Raw genomic sequence first — 22,621 nt, 5'->3', positions numbered from 1 at the left:
GATCCCACATGCCGCGGAGTGGCTGGGCCCGTGAGCCATGGCCACTGAGCCTGCGCGTCCAGAGCCTGTGCTCCGCAACGGGAGAGGCCACAGCGGTGAGAGGCCCGCGTACCACAGGGAAAAAAAAAAAAAAAAAAAAAAGTAGAATGTGGTTTGAAAATTAGAATGTTTATTTCCATAAAAAGTAATATTGTAAATGATCATTATTATTTTAAGTGGCAGGTGGGTTCAGGCCAGTTCATAAAAGTCTATTAAATCCAAAATTAATACCTGCAGTTAAAAAGCTGTGGAAGTAATACTTTTAGAATACCAGTAATTAAATAAAGTAGGAAAATAAACTCTGTCTCCAAGGGACTTCTTAACCTTTCTTTGCACGAAACGTCTCATTATAGGTATTTGTTAGACACTATGAAGCCTGTTTTCAGAAGTATGTACTGAATTTTTCATACACTCTCAAGGCATTTGCAGACATCTTATTAGTTCAGCTATGACCTGGGGAAAGTGTGTACATTAGTCTGCTTGGGCTGCCATAACAAAATACCACAGACTGGGTGGCTTAAACAACATAAATTTATTTTTTGCAGTTCTGGAGGCTAGAAGTCCAAGGTCAGGGTGCTGTCAGGGTTGGTTTCTGATGAGGTTCCTCTTCCTGGCTTGCAGTGTCCTTCTCACTGTGTCCTCACATGGCCTATTCTCTATGTGCAGATGGAGAGAGAGATATCTGATATCTCTTCTTAAGGAAACCAGTCTTATCGGATTAGGTCCTCACCCTTATGACTTCCTTTAATGTTAATTATCCCCTTGAAGGCCCTATCTCCAAGTATAGTCACATTGGGCATTTGGGCTTCAACATACTAATTTTGGGTGACACAATTCAGTCCCTAACAGTGTACTACTCTATACCTTATTTGACCAGGTAGAAATAACTATATTATAATCACTTTTAAAAAAATGAGATTGGGCACAATCAGAGCTTAAGACCTATAGATTCTATGTAAGCTGATATAGCCACTATGGAGAACAGTATGGAGGTTCCTTAAAAAACTCAAAATAGAACTACCATATGATGCAGCAATCCCACTACTGGGCATATACCCTGAGAAAACCATAATCAAAAAAAAAAAACATGTACCACAGTGTTCATTGCCACTCTATTTGCAATAGCCAGGACATGGAAGCAACCTAAGTGTCCATCGACAAATGAATGGATAAAGAAGATGTGGCACGTATATACAATGGAATGTTACTCAGCCATAAAAAGAAATGAAAGTTATTTGTAGTGAGGTGGATGGACCTAGAGTCTGTCATACAGAGTGAAGTAAGTCAGAAAGAAAAACAAATACTGTATGCTAACACATATATATGTGGATTGGATTGGATTGGATATGTGGATTGGATTCCATATAACATATATATGGAATCTAATGGTTCTGATGAGCCTAGGGGCAGGACAGGAATAAAGGTGCAGACAGATGTAGAGAATGGACTTGAGGACGTGGGGAGGGGGAAGGGTAAGCTGGGACAAAGTGAGAGAGTAGCATTGACATATATACACTACCAAATGTAAAATAGATGGCTAGTGGGAAGCAGCTGCATAGCACAGGGAGATCAGCTTGGTGCTTTGTGACCACCTAGAGGGGTGGGATAAGGAGGGTGGGAGGGAGGCGCAAGAGGGAGGGGATATGGGGATAGATGTATACATATAGCTGATTCACTTTGTTATACAGCAGAAACTAACACACCATTGTAAAGCAATTACACTCCAATAAAGATATTTAAAAAACCCTATAGATTCTAAAGTAATTTAGAAAAAAAAATTAATATGCCTCCACAACATGAAAATCTGGAAAGTCCAGGGATGTTATTAAGTTCTCAAAAATGACTTCTGGTTATTAAAATCACAAACAATCCCAAAAAGGAATGAATGGCAAAAAAATCTAAGGAAATTAGTGGTTCCTCAATGACTTCAGACTAATTAAGAACATATCCCCAAGATAAAAAGGATATTTAACCAAGAATAAATTATAAGTATTACTAATATAGAGAAACTGCAAGATTGAGTTCAGCAAAAATACCAAGGGCAACAAAATGGTCTTATAAACATGTCTTTGTAAAATAAAGAATAACAAATGTTTATAGGGCTGTTGCTTGGGCACATGGTGTAACACTGGTGATGTTTATGTCCCCTCTGTCAAATATGCTCTTCAAACTGAAAGGGTAAGAGTAACTATATCTGAAAACCTTCTTGAAGGACATATGTGCAAAGATTATAGGAGTTCATTCAGGTATTCTAAATAACTTAAAGAGTTCTGACTTAGGTGCTAAGACTTCCAAGGAATGAGAGAAGGAAAGAAAGATCAGATGACTGGAAACAGGAATGCAATTTTGATTTTCCAAACTGGGGCAGGAGGGATGAGAATCCCACAAACCAGCAATTAGTGATAATCGCTCTAGGGAAGATTATACAAAAGAGAAGAAATGGTTTATGAATACCTAGGAAAGGAAATAAATGTACAAGCCATATGAATTTGATTAGAACAATGTTAGCAAACCTTATTTCCTTTACAGATTGATAGTAGAAATGTCAGAGGCAAATGCTTAGTAGCTTCTACAGGGGTCTAACAAATTCTCTTATACCCTTTGCACAATTTAGAAAAATTTGGTCTGCATACTAGAACAACATCTAATACAATAACCATCCTAACCAGAAATGACTACTTTTTAAAATTCCTGTGGTCAGCATTTTGCATCCTTTAATGAATAACACACACAAAAAAGGAATTTGAATGAAAAGGAATGAAGATAGTTTAAGGGACTTATGGGACAACATCAAGCGGACAGCTGTGTGCATTATAATAAAATTATAAAAAGTTAAAGAGAGAATCTTAAAAGTGGCCAGAGAAAACTTGTTACATGCAAGGGAATCCCCATAAGACTATTAGCAGATTTTTTAGCAGAAACTTTGTAGGCCAAAAGGGAGTTGCATGATACATTCAAAGTGCTGAAAGAAAAAAACTGCCAACCAAGAATAGTTTACCCAGCAAAATTGTCCTTCGGAATTGAAGGAGGGATAAAGAGTTTTCCCGACAAGCAAAAGATGAAGGAGTTCACCACCATACCGCCTCACAAGAAATGTTAAAAGGACTTCAAGTTGAAATGAAAGGGTGCTAATTAGTAACAAGAAAACATAAAGTATAAATCTCACTGGAAAAGGTAAATGTATAGTTAAATTCAGAATACTCTAATGTGTTGGGGGTGAGTAAATCACTTGTAAGTCTAGTATGAAGGTTAAAAGATAAAAGTATTGAAAGTAACTGTGACTACATTTGTTACGAATACTCAGGGTGAAAAGATATAAATTGTGACATCAAAAACATAAAATGGGGGGGCTTAAAAAGGTAGAGCTTTAGTATGCATTCAATGTTAACAGCTTAAAATAGACTGTTATAAACATAAGATATTTAAGCCTCATGAGAACCACAAAGCAAAAATCTATAGTAGATACACAAAAGAGAGAAAGAAATCTCATCAGACCACCACAGAAGATCATCAAATCACAAACGAAGAGAGCAAGAGAAGAAAAAAGGAACAAAGGAATTATAAAAAAGCCAGAAAACAATGAACAAAATGGCAACAGTAAGTCCACTGTGGATTTCTTTCTATTCTTCTTGGTTAGGACTGCCTGTTGTCCCGTGTCTGAATTTTTTTTTTAACATGTTTTTTCCAACTTTTTCAGACACGGGACAACAGGCAGTGTAAGACTGTGATCTCTGAGAAAAGGGAAACAAATCAGAATGAGTTCTTTTATTGCACTAGCTTTCTACCTGGAGAAAGCTGGTCCATTACCCATTGTTCCCTCATGACCATCAGCAGGAGTTCTGTGTTTGAGCTTTTAAAAATCTTTTTGTTGCTACTAAGAATTGTGTCTTCTGTATCTTGTGACTGGCCATTGTTTGTATTTACAAAGGCTTTTGATTTTTTGTATGCTTATTTTATATCCTGCTACTTTACTAATTTTCATATTGTTTATAACTTTTTCTTTTGACTGTCTTGGTTTTTTTAAATAGATACACAATCATATCATCTACAGATAGATGTAGTTTTACCTCTTCTTTTTTTACCTCTTCTTTTTCAATCCTTATGCCTATAATTGTCTTTTCTTATCTAATTGCCCTGGCTAATACCATGGTGGGCACTCCTATCTTCCATTCTCATTTTTAGTAGAAAAGCCTCCTACTTGAGTAAGAAGCTTGCTAATTTTAGTTTGGTTTTATATTGTTTGCTTCTGCTCCAGATGTTTTAAATTATTTTCTCAATAGATTACCAACTCTTTGGTGTCAGGGACTATGCCTCTTACTTATGTATCAACCTACCATTCATTCATGGGTTTGAGCAGATATGGAGTATCTTCTCTGCTAGTCACTGGGTTACAAAACAAAACAAACCCAGCTATGTCCCAGTCCCACATCACACTTCTCCACCCCACCTTGCCCCACCAAGATTAAGATCTGGTGGGGAATATAGACTTTACACAGATAACAGAAGTGTGATAAATTTTCAAAAAGTGATAGTATTAGATACTCTAAGAACCTACAACAGAATGACGTAACCTAGTATGGGGGAATCAGGAGATGCCTTCCTAAATAAAGAATATATTAAAGAAAGGTCCAAAGGCAAGAGAGACAGCTGACCCTTTTCTGAAAGAAATCTAACATTTCTGGAGAGGAAAATAGAGTGGGAAAGTGAATCACAAAAGATGAAGCTTTTGGAGTAGTTGGGAAGACTCGAAGGGTGGAGAGTTTGGTAAGCCTTATTAGGATTTTGGACTTTTTCTTTAAGTAAAGTAAAATAGGAACGATGTTGGGGGTGTATATATGTGTGTACATATTTTGATGTTTGATACCTGTTCTTATTGCACAGTGAAAATGAGATTGTAGGATGCTGAGCATATAAGTTACTTGTAACTGCTGCTCATTAACTTTTAAACCAGGTCTTCCCCCATAACAAATTGGAATAGCTGGTGGCAGGTGGGTTTTAACTCTGAAAGTTAAGTACTGTTTCTTTTACAAGCAAGAAGTATATTCACGTCTAAATTCTTTTTTAAAAAAAAGGAACACATTTTTTAGTGAATTTGAATTTTTAATCCATCCAATTACTAGCTCTTTGAAAAACTTACTACGTTGCTATAAGCTGGTTTTCTCACCTGTAAAGTGAACTGTTGTTTTAAGGATGAGCTGAGGAAAGCCTTGTGAGGCACTTAGGATTTGGCTGGTACTTATCTATCACATCTTAGCTGTATTTATCAGCTCTTCTTTAAGAACTTTAGTTCTTAAATAAAAAGAACAACAATAAACAAAGAAAGATACAAAGCAACAGGGATGCAGGGACCATAGATTTAGACATCCTGTTAATGATGATATTCTGATTATGCAGGTGAGCAAACTAAATCTTAGGAGAAATCATTCAGTTAAGACTCTTGACTAACTAAACAGTAGAGCTGAGGTTTGATTCCACAGTCTGGTTCCAGAGCTCAAACTCACTACCCTATGGCCTCTTTTCCTAAAACAGCACATATCTCTTTTAGAAGATTCTCTCTTGTATTGCAGTAAAAAAAACTACAAAACCATGTTTCAGCTTGGCAAGAAGAATAATAAATGGGGACGATTGATTACCTTTGGTATTTGGTTAGTAGGACTAAAAAAAGAGTTAAGTCGTAAAAAATTATTTCCTGATTTAGGTGATAATGAAACTTTTTCTTGTTTTCTAGGAGTGCTAGTTAATTAGCTGGTGTACTAACTAGTCAGCTGCTAATGCATAGTTACAGAAGTAATGTTTTATCAGACTATATTTTTCCAGTATATGGCACCTTTAAAGGGGGACTTCTATGAGAATGTCTAGCATGGCTGCAATGTAGTTAAAGTCAGGAGGTGATGTGTGTACGTCCTCATATGTGTGGGGTTTTCTTCTCTCAGGAGTTCGGGGTGGGACATTAGGGAAAATATAGTGAGCTTTATATCAACAAAGCAGTTTGGGGCGGTGCTCTCTGATTATAACATAGAAATAATTGTATTTTGTAAGTGGCATTTTTGTAAAAATGGCAGAACACCTAAATTAAGTAGCCCACTTACTTCATGTGATACTTAGAATAAGAAATATCTAATAATGTAATCTCAAAGAAAGGAATAGTTATTTGATGTTATTAGAAATTATCATTGATTTTTTAACTTCTAAATCGGATTGTTTTTAAATTAGAGTAAATGTGTGGGAAATTAGCAATAGTATCGTGTTTTATGTCTTAAAGTACTGTTATTTCAGTTTTTTAAATCATGAATAATACTTATGAAATTATAATATTTTATTTCACACAGTATTTATCAGACCTCTTTATTTAGAATGACAGGGAATGAACTATAGTCTCTTCGCCTGTTTTTTTTGATAATATGAATAAATCTTTTAAAGAACTCTGTGCCTGTTGTAGCAAATTCGGTCGGTGCTGGAGTATACAAAGGAGGACTTCCTCTCATTTCAGTTTGTATACACTGTTAGACTCTTCTGTGTGTGTGTGTGTGTGTGCGCAAATGCATGTACATACATATATCATATGCCTATGTAACATGTGCACAGTAACTATACAGACATCACTTAAAAGTTAAAGTTAGAGCATATGCTAATGTTACTCTGAAACATACTTAACTCAATGTGCATATCTTTCCAAGTGAGTACATATAGAATTACTTAATTCAGTTTTTTGAATATTTTATTGTAAGGCTGTTTTTAGTTTATTCATTTACATGCTGACGGAGATGTAGATTAAGTTCTATTTTTTTCTATTATAAAGAATTCTACTAAGGCTTATAAGATAGGTATTATCTGCTCTGTTTTTGAGATGAAAGTAAGACACAAAGAGGTTATGTAACTTGCCCTAAATTGCACAGCAAGTAAGAAGTGAAGCTGGTGTTAGAATCCTAGCAATCTAGTCCAGAATCCACAGTCTTAGATACTGCATTATGTTATTGTTTTCCTTCTGCCTATCTTTACTCTGTTTACTGAATTAGAATAAAAATTTAATGTATAAAATATATCTAATATTAAAACTCTCCTGAGGATAATTTAATATGCTGCCTTAAGGATATTGGAAACCTTAGGGTCACAAATTACACAGCTTTAATTTGGAGTTGTATCTACTATAGAAGTAAGAAGGTTTAAGCCATTGGCTCGCAAATGTTAATGTGCATACAAATCACTGGGAGTGGGGGATGATCTTGTTAAAATGTAAATTCTGATTCAATAATCTGGGGTAAGGCCTGAGACTCTGCATTTCTAATAAGCTCCCAGTAATGCCAGTACTACTGATATACTTGTAAGTAGCAAAGGTTTAGGCAACTTATACTGACCTTTGGCAAATCTTGTTAGTTGTTTTATTGAATCAGTTTCTTATACCATTTTGTTTAGGATACCAGTTTTCATAGGTTGTACACATTAAAGAAATAATGTGGGAGCTTTCTAGTAGTTTCATTTCTATGTCTGTAGCATTTAACATTGTTAGGAAAAATAAGTTGTGGCCTCTGTGGTACTAATGCACAGTACTTAAATAAATAACTGTAATCAGATTTATTTGTGTAATAAATATAGCTTACACACCTTTGTCACCATTTCCACTGTATCATTTTTAATGGAGGGAAACATTTCTTTTCATTTTGAAGGCTGTAGCTGTAGTTGAACTACGAAGGTTGTTTTATCACTTATTTTATTCTTTAGTAATAGTAAAAATATATTTTACACAGTTACAAAAAGGAATTCCTCTTCAGTGCTGTCTGTCAGGCACTATATCAAGTGCTTAATTGGCATGATTTCATTTAATCAGCATGAACTCCCTCATTTATTCATCATTTGTTAGCTCTTTGAGCACCTGCTCTGTTCTAGGAACCGTGCATACAGTGATGCGTCAAGTTTACACAGATTCTGCTGTCCTAGAACTTAGCGCATTGGGGGATGCTATACAGTAATCAAGCAACCATAGAAGTGTGATGGTTGTAAAAGATAAGTTATTAATTATAATATTTGCTATTGTCTCTACTCTTTGAACCATCAAGAGAATTCTGCTTTTGCCATCTAAGTTTCTCCCACCTGGCTTCCTCCCCTGCCCCACTCCAGGGAGAATTCTTTCTCTGTCAGCTGGATTCCTGAACTGTTTTGTTGCCAAATTGACCTAATGCATAGAGAGAGAGAAAACTTTAGAAGTAAAGATGAGCAGCTTTGTAGAAAGAAAAAGAACAGAGGTAGATGGAAATAATTTATAATAAAACTAAATTAAATTTTTAAAAAGAACAGCTGAGGGACACTTCACTAATTTAAAGGAGTAAATAATCTCTACTTTAAATGGGAGTCTTTTTAAAACCACTTTTATTTTACTAGGTGACACTTAGTAACTCATTTCAGTAAGTTACTTGAATGCTTCCATTTGCCCAACTTTGTGGTAGGAGATGTAGAAAATCAGGGGCTACCAAAATAGGGTATAATCATGTCCCTACTCTAAAGACTGTTAGAGTTGTTGATGAGAAGATGTTGAAGGATTTAGAAGGTAATGCAGAACATAGATCATGGGACACCATGTGTGACCCCAGCAGTAAGCACATTCTGGGCTAATTAAGCATGCTTTTAGAGGAATGCTGTTTTTAAAAAGTATGTGATTGTCTCTTTTCTGGTAATAGTACTAAGTTATCTTTTCACTATTAACTTGATAGAAAATTCTTTCTGGTATTAATCAGATCTATATATTTGGCCTTTATATTACACTACATTGTTGTGATTTCCAAAACATTTTGATTTCCCTACTACTATTATAATTTTGGGCTGCATAGTACTGTTTTGAAGATTATTGTAAGAGACTTTAATTTCATTTCTGGATATTACAAGTAGCTCTATGCACCTGTTTTTCTATTAGAGGGAGAATCTGAAATTTTTTTTAAAATTTTATCTTGGAAATTAGTTTATTCATTATGTTTAATTTTAGGAAATGGTGCTCTTGCAGAACATTCTGAAAATGTGCATATTTCAGGAGTGTCAACTGGTAAGTCATTTTTTGTAATGTTTAAATTTCATGCATGACTTCTGTGGTAAATATTGACAGCCACCTGGTATCTTATGAAGTGATATTTGGCTATAAAAATTATTACTGCTTTTTGCAGCATGTAATAAGGAATGAAGTAACTGGAACATGGAGAAATTCTCATAAGATAAAATTGATACTTGCATGCCCATGGATTGATTATATTTTTCCAAACGGACTGCATAATTATTTTTCCATACAAACACTGAGCCAAGAGAAAAGTTAGCTCAAGTTGAATTAGTGTTTTCTTTACATACAAAGTTATATGAAATGAAATTTATTAAAATGTAATTTTGAATGCTATTCCTAGCATTAGAGCCTTAGAAATTAAGCATTTTGCTTGATTTTTTAGATTAAAAATACTGCTATGCATAAAACTGTAGTACTTGAGTGCACAATTTATATGTTATTAAAAAGCAACCCAACAACATATTTGTGTGCATGAAATTCAGAAACTTGTTGAGGTAAATGCATTTTTTCCACTCATCTAAGCTTTTATAACTTAATAATTATTTAAGGGCCCATAACTATTAAAATGTTCATTCTTAAATATGTAAAATAAAAAACAAGGAACTACTATATAGCATGGGGAAATATATTCAATATCTTGTAATAAACTGTAATGGAAAAGAATCTGAAAAAGAATATATATACATGTATACACACACACACACACACACACACACACACATAATTGAATCACTTTGCTGTGTACCTGAAACTAACAAAACATTTTAAATCAACTACACTTCAATAAAAAAAAATTTTTTTTCATTCTTGGGCGACTTCCACAACTTTGATACCAATTTTGCATTATCAACTACAATTACTAGGAGAGCAGAATCTTGAATTTTTTGCCTATATGGAAATTGAGTTTCTTACTATTATTTTATTATTTCCCTATATTCTTGATAAGTTTTGTGTGATTAAAATAATTGCACTTGGTATATTTGTCAATTTATTGATTGATTTCTTCATGTCTTCTTGGAATTTTTTGGTTATTTTTTTCTCATGAAGGAAAACTGAATGTTTTTCTCTTTTGTTTTATGTCTCATTTTATATTCAGAAAGTGAATAGACTTAACAAGTACTCTAAAAGTTAGTCTGTGCTAGGCCAAACAGATTGACGATCCTGGTTTCCTGAAAATGAAAAGCAGGCGCTTTTGCAGCCTGCGTTAATTCTTTTACAGTGTGTTTCCCCATTTTCATATGCTTTCAAATGGCATACAGTTGTGTACATCAAGTTAAAAAAGGTTCGTTTAGAGTTGATCTTAATTTTCTCCCTTTTTCTACTTTGGATAGCTAATGAAAATTATTACTTTTCCAAGTTGTAATTATGAAGTAAGAAGTTGTGTAGAAACATTTAATTTACACAGCCGAATAGTTACTGTCTACTTCAGTGATTTTCAGATTTTTTGTTCTCAGGACCCCTTTTAAGCTTTTAACAATATCAGGGACTGCTCAGGCTGCCATAACAAAATACCAAAGTCTGAGTGGCTTAAATAATAGATATTTATTTTCTCACAGTTCTAGAGGCTAGACCTCCAAGGTCAAGGCGCTGGTGGGATTGGTTTCTGGTCTGAAGACCTTTCTTCCTGACTCGCAGATGGTGCCTTCTCGCTGTGTCCTCACATGACCTTTCCTCTAGGTGCACTCAGAGAGAGAGGCCTGTGGTGTCTCTTCCTCTTCTTGTAAGGACCCCAGTCCTACAGGAGTAGGGCCCCATCCTTATGAGTTACCTCCTTAAAGTCCCTAGCTTCCAAATACAGTCACATTGAGGGTTAGGCCTTCAACAAATGAGTGTGGGGAGGACACAATTCAGCCCCTAACAAGGACTTCAAAGAGTTTTTGTTTATGTAGGTTATAGCTACTGATAATTACTGTATTAGAAATTAAAACTGAGAAGTTGTTTAAAAACTTCTTAATTCATTTGCTAATGAAAGTAGTGTCTATTGCATGCTTACATCAATAACATAATTTTATTAAAAATGTATTTTCCAAAACAAAAACATCAATAAGAAGAATGGTATTGTTTTATAATTTTGCAAACCTTTTAAAGATTGGCTTAAAAGGAGATACCTGGATTCTCACATCTGTTTCTACACTCAGCCTTTTGTAACATATTGCTTTGTTTGACAATATGAAGACAATTCAGCCTCACACGGTTGTGTAATTTGAAAAGAGAGGAGTATTTCCATAGCCATTTTCAGATAATTGTGAATATTCTTCTTTGATACTGTACCAAAGCTCAGCAAGTGGTGGTTTCTTAAAGGTAGTTGCAAGTAGGATCTGAAACCATATCAGTGAACATTTTGTTCTCTGTTTTACAAAAATCCAGTGGCCTTTCTTGCCCTTTAAATGGATATTTTTTTTCACCATGCATCATTTCGTAATATGAATTAGTTATTTGAAAATATTGGTTTGCTGAATTACGTGGATTTACAGGTTTATTTTCTTATAGTTCTGGAGGCTAGGAGTCTAAGATCAGGGTGTTAGCAGGGTTGGTTTCTTCTGAGGCACCTTTCTTTGGCTTGTAGATGGCAGTCTTCTACCTGTTATCTTCACATGGTCTTCCCGCTGTGTGTATCTGCGTCCTGATCTCTCCTCATTAGGACACCAGGCATATTGGATTAGGGCTCACCCATATGACCTCACTGTAATTTAGTTAACTCTTTAAAGATCCTGTCTCCAAATCCAGTCACATTCTGAGGTACTGGCAGTTAGGACTTTAACATAGGAGTATTGGGGTTGACACAGTTCAGCCCGTAACAAAATGAGTGTTTTAATTAAATGTATTTATGTGTCAATAAATTACTTAATTTCAGAGCTCAGTTAAACCTTATTTATGCCTTACTGTTTTTCTGAAGGCTGGTCTTATAAAATCTTTCTTCTGTGGAGAGAGAAGAATAACATGAAGTCTATTCCAGTCGTACCATTAAAAATATAAATGAATGCTCTCTCAAAAGGTGCTTTTGGATATACAGATTCATTGCAATTTTTCTTTATTTAGTCAATGTGGAACTGTAGAAGGTGCAATGCTTGATACAGTATAAGCCTTCTGAATTCCTTGCATCCCCAGTTGAAATGAGAGTCCTTTCAGTGCTGGTATAAATGGAAAATTAGCTTTTGGAAGAATCTCTAAATTCTTCCAAAAGAAGAATTTAGAGTCCTTTCAGTGCTGGTATAAATGGAAAATTAGCTTTTGGAAGAATCTCTAAACGTAGGACTTGCTTTCTCTTGAGACCAGCAAGCAACACGAGTGCCTCTGCTACTTTATTTGATAGTGCTCAGTGCCTTAGCTCATTCATTCTTTGCATTCTGGAAATTTTAATGACATTTTAGAAAGAATTTTAACTTAGATGCAGTAGCATTTTCAGGTAATTTGTGGTCCAAATCAGGACACTTTGAAAGCAAAAGGGTATACTGTTTTTAGTAATGCTGATACCACAGGCAAAACCAGAGCGATCCTGGACAGTTTGGGAGGTAGAGCCACCCTATCTGTAGCGAATTAAATTCATTCAGCATGTATTAAACACCTGATGTGAACCTTGTGCCAAGAAGGGTGGGAGTTAGCAGTAAGTAAAATAGTACTGCCACAGGAACTTACCATTTAATGGAGAAAGTAGACATGTGAAAAGTGCCCCTGTAATGTGGCCTTAACGTAGTAAGTCATATGGTAAATAATGGCCACGTTAAGTTGGATCATGAATTTATTTAAAAGGCCCCGTTACAATGTCTGGTGTGTAGTAAATGACTTCGTATTTTTCTTACTTTATTTAATTGTGAGTAGTACTAAGTACTTAGTTTTGTTTATTCATATAATTTTTATGGGAATTAACAATTTTTGCTCGATAATATAGTTTGGGTTCTTACGCTTAAGGTAATATGTTTCTATTTCTAACGTTCTAGTCATTTTCATCCTCCTCCTCAAATCTTTGCTTAGAGATATGTTTTTGTCCTTTTGCTGGTTCTTATGCTATAGGAATTGTCATAAGACAATGTAAATTATCAAAAAGTATACATCTAGTGGTTGTATAATGGAAAAGAATGATTGGATAAAGTATTCTTTTTTATATATTTTTTCCTTAGAACTTTTCATGGTTTGGAAATTAAAATCTGCTTTCATTTATAAAATAGAGAAAGGAGAAAAGACAAATGGTATTTTTGTAAATCTAATAATATGTGAAAATCATTATGAAATTATATCATAGAAACTGCAAGTAATATAATTGTATATATGAGACAATAGGAAGGCTATTTTAATGTTCTTTTTAAAAATGTCTAAATTAAATGCCTCATGTTCTTCGTTAAATGTCTAAATATGTAAAATAGCTAATGTATTGCTCATCTGCTACATAGAATGAAACATTTTTTTAGATCAGACATTGAACAAATATTTTTTATTTTTAATATGTATCCACTTTAATTGAATTTTCTCTATAATCTATATTTGGGTCAGAGTAATTCTAGATGTAATAACCTATAATGGAAAAGAATCTGAAAAAGAATAGATATATTCATATATACACATGTATAACTGAATCACTTTGCTGGATACCTGAAACTAACACAACATTGTAAATCAGCTATACTTCAATTTTTTAAAAAAAGTGTAATTCTAGGGCTTCCCTGGTGGCGCAGTGGTTGAGAGTCCGCCTGCCGATGCAGGGGACACGGGTTCGTGCCTCGGTCCGGGAAGATCCCACATGCCGCGGAGTGGCTGGGTCCGTGAGCCATGGCTGCTGGGCCTGCGCGTCCGGAGCCTGTGCTCCGCAACGGGAGAGGCCACGGCAGTGAGAGGCCCGCGTACTGCACAAAAAAAAAAAAAAAAGAAAAGTGTAATTCTAGATATAATTTGATTATTTCCTCATTACTCTTGATTACTTCCAAATCAGTTCTTTACTTGTTTTTACAGATTCTGTTTATGCATTATACAAGTTTCATTAAATGTTTAGAAAAATTGGAAAAAGAGCAAAAAGATTACGAAAATCACGCATTAACCCTGCATTCTTAGTATAATTAATAATATTATAATTACTTCATTTGTACTTTTTCTGTGCATACCTTAAAGGTAATTGTATATGCATTTGGATTGTAACTAATTTTATCTCCTGCCTTTTCTACTTAACATTTTATAGAATATATTTTTTACATAGTTATTTTAATGCCTGTATAAAATTTCCATCCTGTGGCTATATTGTAATGTTCTTAAACGTATCAATAGATTCTTTTCCAATGGGTTCTCCCTAGTCTGGATCATGTTGCAAGGAACATATTAATATATATTTAGCCCTTTTTTAATTTCTGAGATTATAGCCCTTTTTTAATCTCTCAGATTATTTCTTTAGCATAGATTTCTAGAATTGGAATTACTGTCTCAAACGTCATAAATAATGTAGTGACTCTAGAAACCTTTTGTCAAATTGCCTTCAAAAAGGATTGTATTGATCTACACAGCTATCTGCAAGGTTTGAGGGCACTTACACTGCATATAATCATGTTTTTCTGGTTTAACTGTTTTCTTACTATGTTTCTATTAAAGTCCCAACCATTTATTTTCCCCAAACTGTTCAGAAATGTAACTGTTTATTTCTCTTTTTGATTCATGGCCTGGAGTTGTGACCTTGCAAAGAATAAAAGAATAGGATTGGCTTTCATGGTTAGGCAAAAACTACCCTGAAATTTAAAAAAGATTTTCTGGTTGCTAGTAGGAACAGGTGTTGGGGCACGTGCTTTCTCGACTAGAAAGTGTTTATGTGTGAAGTTTAACACATTATTCCCAATTCACCAGTGATACAGCTGCTAAATGTTCGTACCTCATAACATCCGCAGCTAAAAGCTCTACCTGAGGTTAGCCTGATCTTGAGTCTACTTTACATTTGACTTCAAATCTTTTGTCAGGCATGGCTGAAATTTCTGAGTGTGGAGAAAGAGAGTTGTCTGCTTGGGAAGTTTCTTTCTAATCCTTGTTCGTATTAACTGCATTAACAGAGTATAGAAAATAGTAGTTGTTAGGCGTTGTTCTTCCTATGTTCTGTCAGAATTTTTATTTCATCAAAATCACCCTTTCTTGCTTTTGCGTTTTTCATTTTATAGTTCCTATTCTAGTACTCAAAGGCCTAGCACACTGCTGGTCCTATAAGCCTTTTTAAACTAATAATTTAGTTGTGGCCTTTTAAAGTAGGAGATATTATTTTCTAAATTGCAGTAGTTTGCTTACAGACTGTTTAGCAACATTTTACGGAAGTGTGGAGCACTATAGTAAAATGGCTTTTGTTTTAACCACAGTTAAATAATAGTACGGTCATTTGAACTTTCTGTGGAAGAACATCTAGTCTGGTAATACTTTTATTATCCTAGAATTTTCAGATCTTCCAAACAAAAAGTCTGAAAGGAAATGAAGCTTAAACTATAATTATTTGATAGCAGTTTACAGCTTTTTTTTTAATATAGAAAAGTTGCATGAATAAAGCAGCAGGTGCAAGTGGCCCTTTGTACCTTTCCTGTTATTTTAATGTTATTTTCAATTATTCAGTTAAATACCTGGACCTCTTGCTACACTTATGAAAAAGAATTTCACCAGTTCTTTTGTCCAATACAGTGTCTTTTATCCATGTTTCAAATGGAGAGAAAAAAAAGAAAGCTTATATATTTTAGGGTTTTTAGGATTTTAGAATATAAAAATAGAACTTATTGTGAACCCAAGAAACTGTCCTTCAAATGAAGAAAGTGAGTGGAGAATACAAGACAGTACATTTTTTTAAAAAACCAGCAACACATTAGTTTAGGGAACTATTAACTTTTAAAGGCATTGCCTGCCTTTAGAGTTTATTTTTGAGACACTTCAGCTTTTGGAGTAGAGCATTCCCTGTAATTTTTAGAAAAGAAAGTAATGGTAGTATTATATAGTACTATAGTATATAGTATTATAATGTTTATATATTATAAATGTTTGTTATGTATTATACTTTTATATGTAACATTATATGCTATATAATTAAATATTGTTTATAACATTTTATTATACAATAATATATTTTATGTGAAGCATTTACATAGCCATAACATTTCATATGTTGTCACATATTTACTGAACAATTACATATTTATAGCAAGATTGTTATATCTTATAATTGTTTATTACTATCATAAACAATAAATAAACCCAACAGCAGAACATTAAATGTACCAGGACCATAGACGGAACAGGTTGTAATGTGACAGAAGTGTGCGATGCTTAGATGGTAGAAGTGAAGTTTATCTGCTCAAGTGAGTGGGCCAGATCCATTGAAGGTAAAAAACAAGTTGCATTCAAACATTTGACATTTTCTTTTCCATTCTTTAACTTCGAGAATAAACCTTTTTTCACTTTGAGAATGATTCTTCAGTGTGAGATCATGTTAATTTTTTGTACTTTTGCTAAGGCATAGATTTAAAGATACTATGCATCTATTGTGCAAAAGCCAGTCACTTAGCAGGTAGGCAAACTGAAGTTTGGTTTTCAAGTTGACTAACAGACCAATACAAGTTAGGGGGTGATTTGATCTTAAGTTGCAGTGATAGAGATGCAGTATCCAGAACAAAGTCCATCATAGTTCTTTACTCCTCCCTAACGCAGTCTGATATTAGGTTTGTTTCTGGGTATCACTCTTGACAGAAGACACCAAGACTGGAACACTCTCAGAAGAAGATGTGAGTATACCAAAAACTATATCAAGACTGATAGAAATGACTGAGAAAATTGTGAACTCCAAGGCCAATTTATCTTTGCTCATGTGCTGATTCTGCCTTACTATGTTTCCAGCAAGAATCACAGTAAACTTCAGAAATTAATAGTTTTTCCCATTCAAGAGATAGAAGTCGTAGTTTGCTTAGCATTTCGTTCACCTGGAGTGCTTAAATTTAGAAAATGTAAGTAACATATCAATCGTTTTTATGCTCTTCCAGGAAAAAAATTGCCCTTTTATGTCCTTTTAAAAAAAGATAGAAAAGGTTGAATCTTCTGTATTCATTTTATCTTATGCTTTGCTAGCAAAATTCAAAATTATTCTTGCCCTTAGAAATTTTAGGATAAAGCTAGTTAGCTAGTTCCACTAAGAGTACTCTTCTGATCTTATTCATATTGTGCTGTGACCCTGTTAGAACTAAAACTGTTTTTTCTATTTTTCCTTCTATCTTTTTCCATATTTTGTACCTATCTTGACTTTTTAAAATATATATTATTTTACTGCCAGGTAGCCTCTGATTATTATTTGTTTGTTCTGGACATTAGTGAGCTTTAAGAAAGCAAGGAATTACCTGCCTTGAATAGAGTTGAGGACCAAGTGAATATTTTGGTCCTTAAAAAAATCACTAAAAATAATAGGAATAAAGATATTGCTGTGTTCATTCTTAAGTATCTGTACTAATACAGAGGAATGAATATCCATTTAATATTCATTCTGGATATAGGATTTCCTGGATATAGGATATCCTGCTTGCCATAGAAATGTATGATTTCTGGAAATAAGTCTGCAAGTAATGAAAGAGTCTGCAGAGTGTGAGTGATGATAAATTAATACAAAGTTTTCTGCTTGCACTGATTTTTAACTTTTATTTATTTTTTAATTTATTTTTAATTTAAAAAAATTTTTAACATCTTTATTGGAGTATAATTGCTTTACAATGGTGTGTTAGTTTCTACTGTATAACAAAGTGAATCAGCTATACATATACATACATCCCCATATCTCCTCCCTCTTGCGTCTCCCTCCCACCCTCCCTATCCCACCCCTCTAGGTGGACACAAAGCACCGAGCTGATCTCCCTGTGCTATGCAGCTGCTTCCTACTAGCTATCTATTTTACGTTTGGTAGTGTATATGTGTCCATGCCACTCTCTCACTTCGTCCCAGTTTACACCTCCCCCTCCCCATGTCCTGAAGTCCATTCTCTATGTCTGCATCTTTATTCCTGTCCTGCCCCTAGGTTCTTCAGAACCATTTTTTTTTTTTAGATTCCATATATATGTGTTAGCATATGGTATTTGTTTTTCTCTTTCTGACTAACTTCAGTATGTATGACAAATTCCATCCACCTCACTACAAATAACTCAATTTCGTTTCTTTTTATGGCTGAATAATATTCCATTGTATATATGGGCCACATCTTCTTTATCCATTCATCTGTCGATGGACACTTACCTTGCTTCCATGTCCTGGCTATTGTAAATAGAGCTGCAATGAACATTGTGGTACATGACTCTTTTTGAATTATGGTTTTCTCAAGATATATACCCAGTAGTGGGATTGCTGGGTCGTATGGTAGTTCTATTTTTAGTTTTCTGAAGAACCTCCATACTGTTCATAGTGGCTGTATCAATTTACCTTCCCACCAACAGTGCAAGAGGGTTCCCTCTTCTCCACACGCTCTCCAACATGTATTGTTTGTAGATTTTTTTTTTTTTTTTTTTTTTTTGCGGTATGCGAGCCTCTCACTGCTGTGGCCTCTCCCGTTGCGGAGCACAGGCTCCGGACGCGCAGGCTTAGTGGCCATGGCTCACGGGCCCAGCCGCTCCGTGGCAAATGGGATCTTCCCGGACCGGGGCACGAACACGTGTCCCCTGCATCGTCAGGCGGACTCTCAGGGAAGCTCTGTAGTTTCCTTGATGATGGCCATTCTGACTGATGTGAGGTGATACCTCACTGTGGTTTTGATTTGCATTTATTTAATGATTACTGATTTGAGCATCCTTTCATGTGTTTGTTGGCAATCTGTATATCTTCTTTGGAGAAATGTCTGTTTAGGTTTTCTGCCCTTCTTTGGATTGGGCTGTTTGTTTTTTTGATATTGAGCTGCATGAGCTGCTTGTATATTTTGGAGATTAATCCTTTGTCACTTGCTTTGTTTGCAAATATTTTCTCCCATTCTGAGGGTTGTCTTTTCGCTTCCCTGGTGGTGCAGTGGTTAAGAATCCGCCTGCCAATGCAGGGGACACGGGTTTGAGCCCTGGTCTGGGAAGATCCCACATGCTGTGGAGCAACTAAGCCTGGGCGCCACAGCTACTGAGGCTGTGCTCTAGAGACTGCGAGCCACAGTTACTGAGCCTGTGTGCCACAACTACTGAAGCCCGCGCACCTAGAACCTGTACTCTGCAACAAAGAGAAGCCACTGCCATGAGAAGCCCGCAAACCTCAACGAAGAGTAAACCCTGCTCGCCACAAGTAGAGAGAGCCCACGTGCAGCCAAAAATAAAAATAAATAAAATAAATAATAAAAAAAAATACTGTTTATGCTTTCCTTTGCTGTGCAAAAGCTTTCAAGTTTCATTAGGTCCCATTTGTTTATTTTTGTTTTTATTTCCATTTCTCTAGGAGGTGGGTCAAAAAGGATCTTGCTGTGATTTATGTCATATAGTGTTCTGCGTATGTTTTCCTCTAAGAGTTCTATACTGTCTCGACTGACATTTAGGTCTTTAATCCATTTTGAGTTTATTTTTGTGTATGGTGTTAGGGAGTGTTCTAATTTCATTCTTTTACATGTAGCTGTCCAGTTTTCCCAGCACCACTTATTGAAGAGGCTGTCTTTTCTCCATTGTATCTTCTTGCCTCCTTTATCAAAGATAAGTTCACCATATGTGCGTGGGTTTATCTCTGGGCTTTCTATCCAGTTCCATTGATCTATATTTCTGTTTTTGTGCCAGTACCATATTGTCTTGATTGCTGTAGCTTTGTAGTATACTCTGAAGTCAGAGAGCCTGATTCCTCCAGCTCCATTTTTCTTTCTCAAGATTGCTTTGGCTATTTGGGGTCTTTTGTGTTTCCATACAAAATGTGAAATTTTTTGTTCTAGATCTGTGAAAAATGCCATTGGTGGTTTGATAGGGATTGCATTGAATCTGTAGATCGTTTTGGGTAGTATAATGATTTTCACAGTGTTGATTCTTCCAATCCAAGAACGTGGATCTCTCCATCTGTTTGTATCATCTTTAATTTCTTTCATCAGTGTCTTATAGCTTTCTGCATACAGGTCTTTTGGCTCCTTAGGTAGGTTTATACCTAGGTATTTTATTCTTTTTGTTACAGTGGTAAATGGGAGTGTGTCCATAATTTCTCTTTCAGATTTTTCATCATTAGTGTATAGGAATGCAAGAGATTTCTGTGCATTAATTTTGTGTCCTGAAACTTTACCAAATTCATTGATTAGCTCTAGTAGTTTTCTGGTAGCATCTTTAGGATTCTCTATGTGTAGTATCATGTCATCTGCAAACAGTGACAATTTTACTTCTTCTTTTCCGATTTGGATTCCTTTTATTTCTTTTTCTTCTCTGCTGGGATAAAACTTCCAAAACTATGTTGAATAATAGTGGTGAGAGTGGGCAACCTTGTCTTTTTCCTGGTCTTAGTGGAAATGCTTTCAGTTTTTCACCATTGAGAATGATGCTGGCTGTGGGTTTCTCATATATGACCTTTATTATGTTGAGGTAAGTTCCCCTGTGCCTACTTTCTGGAGGGTTTTTATCATAAATGGGTGTTGAATATTGTCGAAAGCTTTCTCTGCATCTATTGAGATGATCATATGGTTTTTCTCCTTCAATTTGTTAATATGGTTTATCACATTGATTGATTTGCATATATTGAAGAATCCTTGCATTCCTGGGATAAACCCCACTTGATCATGGTATATGATCCTTTTAATGTGCTGTTGAATTCTGTTTGCTAGTATTTTGTTGAGGATTTTTGCATCTATGTTCATCAGTGATATTGGCCTGTAGTTTTCTTTTTTTGTGTCATCTTTGTCTGGTTTTGGTATCAGGGTGATGGTGGCCTCATAGAACGAGTTTGGGAGTGTTCCCCCCTCTGCTATATTTTGGAAGAGTTTGAGAAGGATAGGCGTTAGCTCTTCTCTAAATGTTTGATAGAATTGGCCTGTGAGGCCATCTGTTCCTGGGCTTTTGTTTGTTGGAAGAATTTTAATCAGTTTCAGTATCAGTGCTTGTGCTTGGTCTGTTTATATTTTCTGTTTCTTCCTGGTTCAGTCTCGGAAGGTTGTGCTTTTCTAAGAATTTGTCCATTTCTTCCAGGTTGTCCACCATTTTATTGGCATAGAGTTGCTTGTAGTAATCTCTTATGACCCTTTGTATTTCTGCATTGTAAGTTGTTACTTCTCCTTTTTCATTTCTAATTCTATTGATTGGAGTCTTCCTTTTTTTCTTGATGAGTCTGGCTAATGGTTTATCAATTTTGTTTATCTTCTCAAAGAACCAGCTTTTAGTTTTATTGATCTTTGCTCTCATTTCCTTCATTTCTTTTTATTTCTGATCAGATCTTTATGATTTCTTTCCTTCTGCTAACTTTGGGGTTTTTAAAATTCTTTCTCTAATTGCTTTTAGTGTAAGATTAGGTTGTTTATTTGAGATATGTCTTGTTTCTTTTTTTTTTTTAACATCTTTATTGGAGTATAATTGCTTTACAATGGTATGTTAGCTTCAGCTTCACAACAAAATGAATCAGTTATATACATACATATATTCCCATATCTCTTCCCGCTTGCGTCTCCCTCCCTCCCACCCTCCCTATCCCACCCCTCCAGGCGGACACAAAGCACCGAGCTGATCTCCCTGTGCTATGCGGCTGCTTCCCACTAGCTATTTACCTTACGTTTGGTAGTGTATATATGTCCATGCCTCTTTATCGCTTTGTCACCGTTTACCCTTCCCCCTCCCCATAACCTCAAGTCCATTCTCTAGTAAGTCTGTGTCTTTATTCCTGTTTCACCCCTAGGTTTTTCATGACATTTTTTTTTTAATTCCATATATATGTGTTAGCATACGGTATTTGTCTCTCTCTTTCTGACTTACTTCACTCTGTATGACAGACTCTAGGTCTATCCACCTCATTACAAATAGCTCAATTTCATCTCTTTTTATGGCTGAGTAATATTCCATTGTATATATGTGCCACATCTTCTTTATCCATTCATCCGATGATGGACACTTAGGTTGTTTCCATCTCCGGGCTATTGTAAATAGAGCTGCAATGAACATTTTGGTACATGACTCTTTTTGAATTTTGGTTTTCTCAGGGTATATGCCCAGTAGTGGGATTGCTGGGTCATATGGTAGTTCTATTTGTAGCTTTTTAAGGAACCTCCATACTGTTCTCCACAGTGGCTGTATCAATTTACATTCCCACCAACAGTGTAAGAGGGTTCCCTTTTCTCCACACCCTCTCCAGCATTTATTGTTTCTAGATTTTTTGATGATGGCCATTCTGACTGGTGTGAGATGATATCTCATTGTAGTTTTGATTTGCATTTCTCTCATGATTAGTGATGTTGAGCATTCTTTCATGTGTTTGTTGGCAGCCTGTATATATATCTTCTTTGGAGAAATGTCTATTTAGGTTTTCTGCCCATTTTTGGATTGGGTTGTTTGTTTTTTTGTTATTAAGCTGCATGAGCTGCTTATAAATTTTGGAGATCAATCCTTTGTCAGTTGCTTCATTTGCAAATATTTTCTCCCATTCTGAGGGTTG

General features: G+C 35.3%; 1 protein-coding gene across 2 annotated transcripts in view; it reads left to right on the top strand.

The window, feature by feature from the left end:
* The window catches only part of LRP12 (LDL receptor related protein 12), an 86,023-nt gene that overhangs the window by 30,277 nt on the left and 33,125 nt on the right, over positions 1 to 22,621 (top strand). The window contains exon 2 of one of the 2 annotated variants that reach the window (XM_060128149.1): positions 9,014 to 9,070. The exons of the other annotated variant lie outside the window; for it this stretch is intronic. Coding sequence (XP_059984132.1) covers positions 9,014 to 9,070 — 57 coding nt within the window. The remainder of the gene's footprint in view (positions 1 to 9,013; positions 9,071 to 22,621) is intronic. 2 annotated transcript variants of the gene reach the window in all.

This window comes from Lagenorhynchus albirostris, chromosome 17, assembly GCF_949774975.1.
Source record: "Lagenorhynchus albirostris chromosome 17, mLagAlb1.1, whole genome shotgun sequence".
Taxonomy (NCBI): domain Eukaryota; kingdom Metazoa; phylum Chordata; class Mammalia; order Artiodactyla; family Delphinidae; genus Lagenorhynchus; species Lagenorhynchus albirostris.
This window is presented reverse-complemented; position numbering and strand designations above follow the sequence as displayed.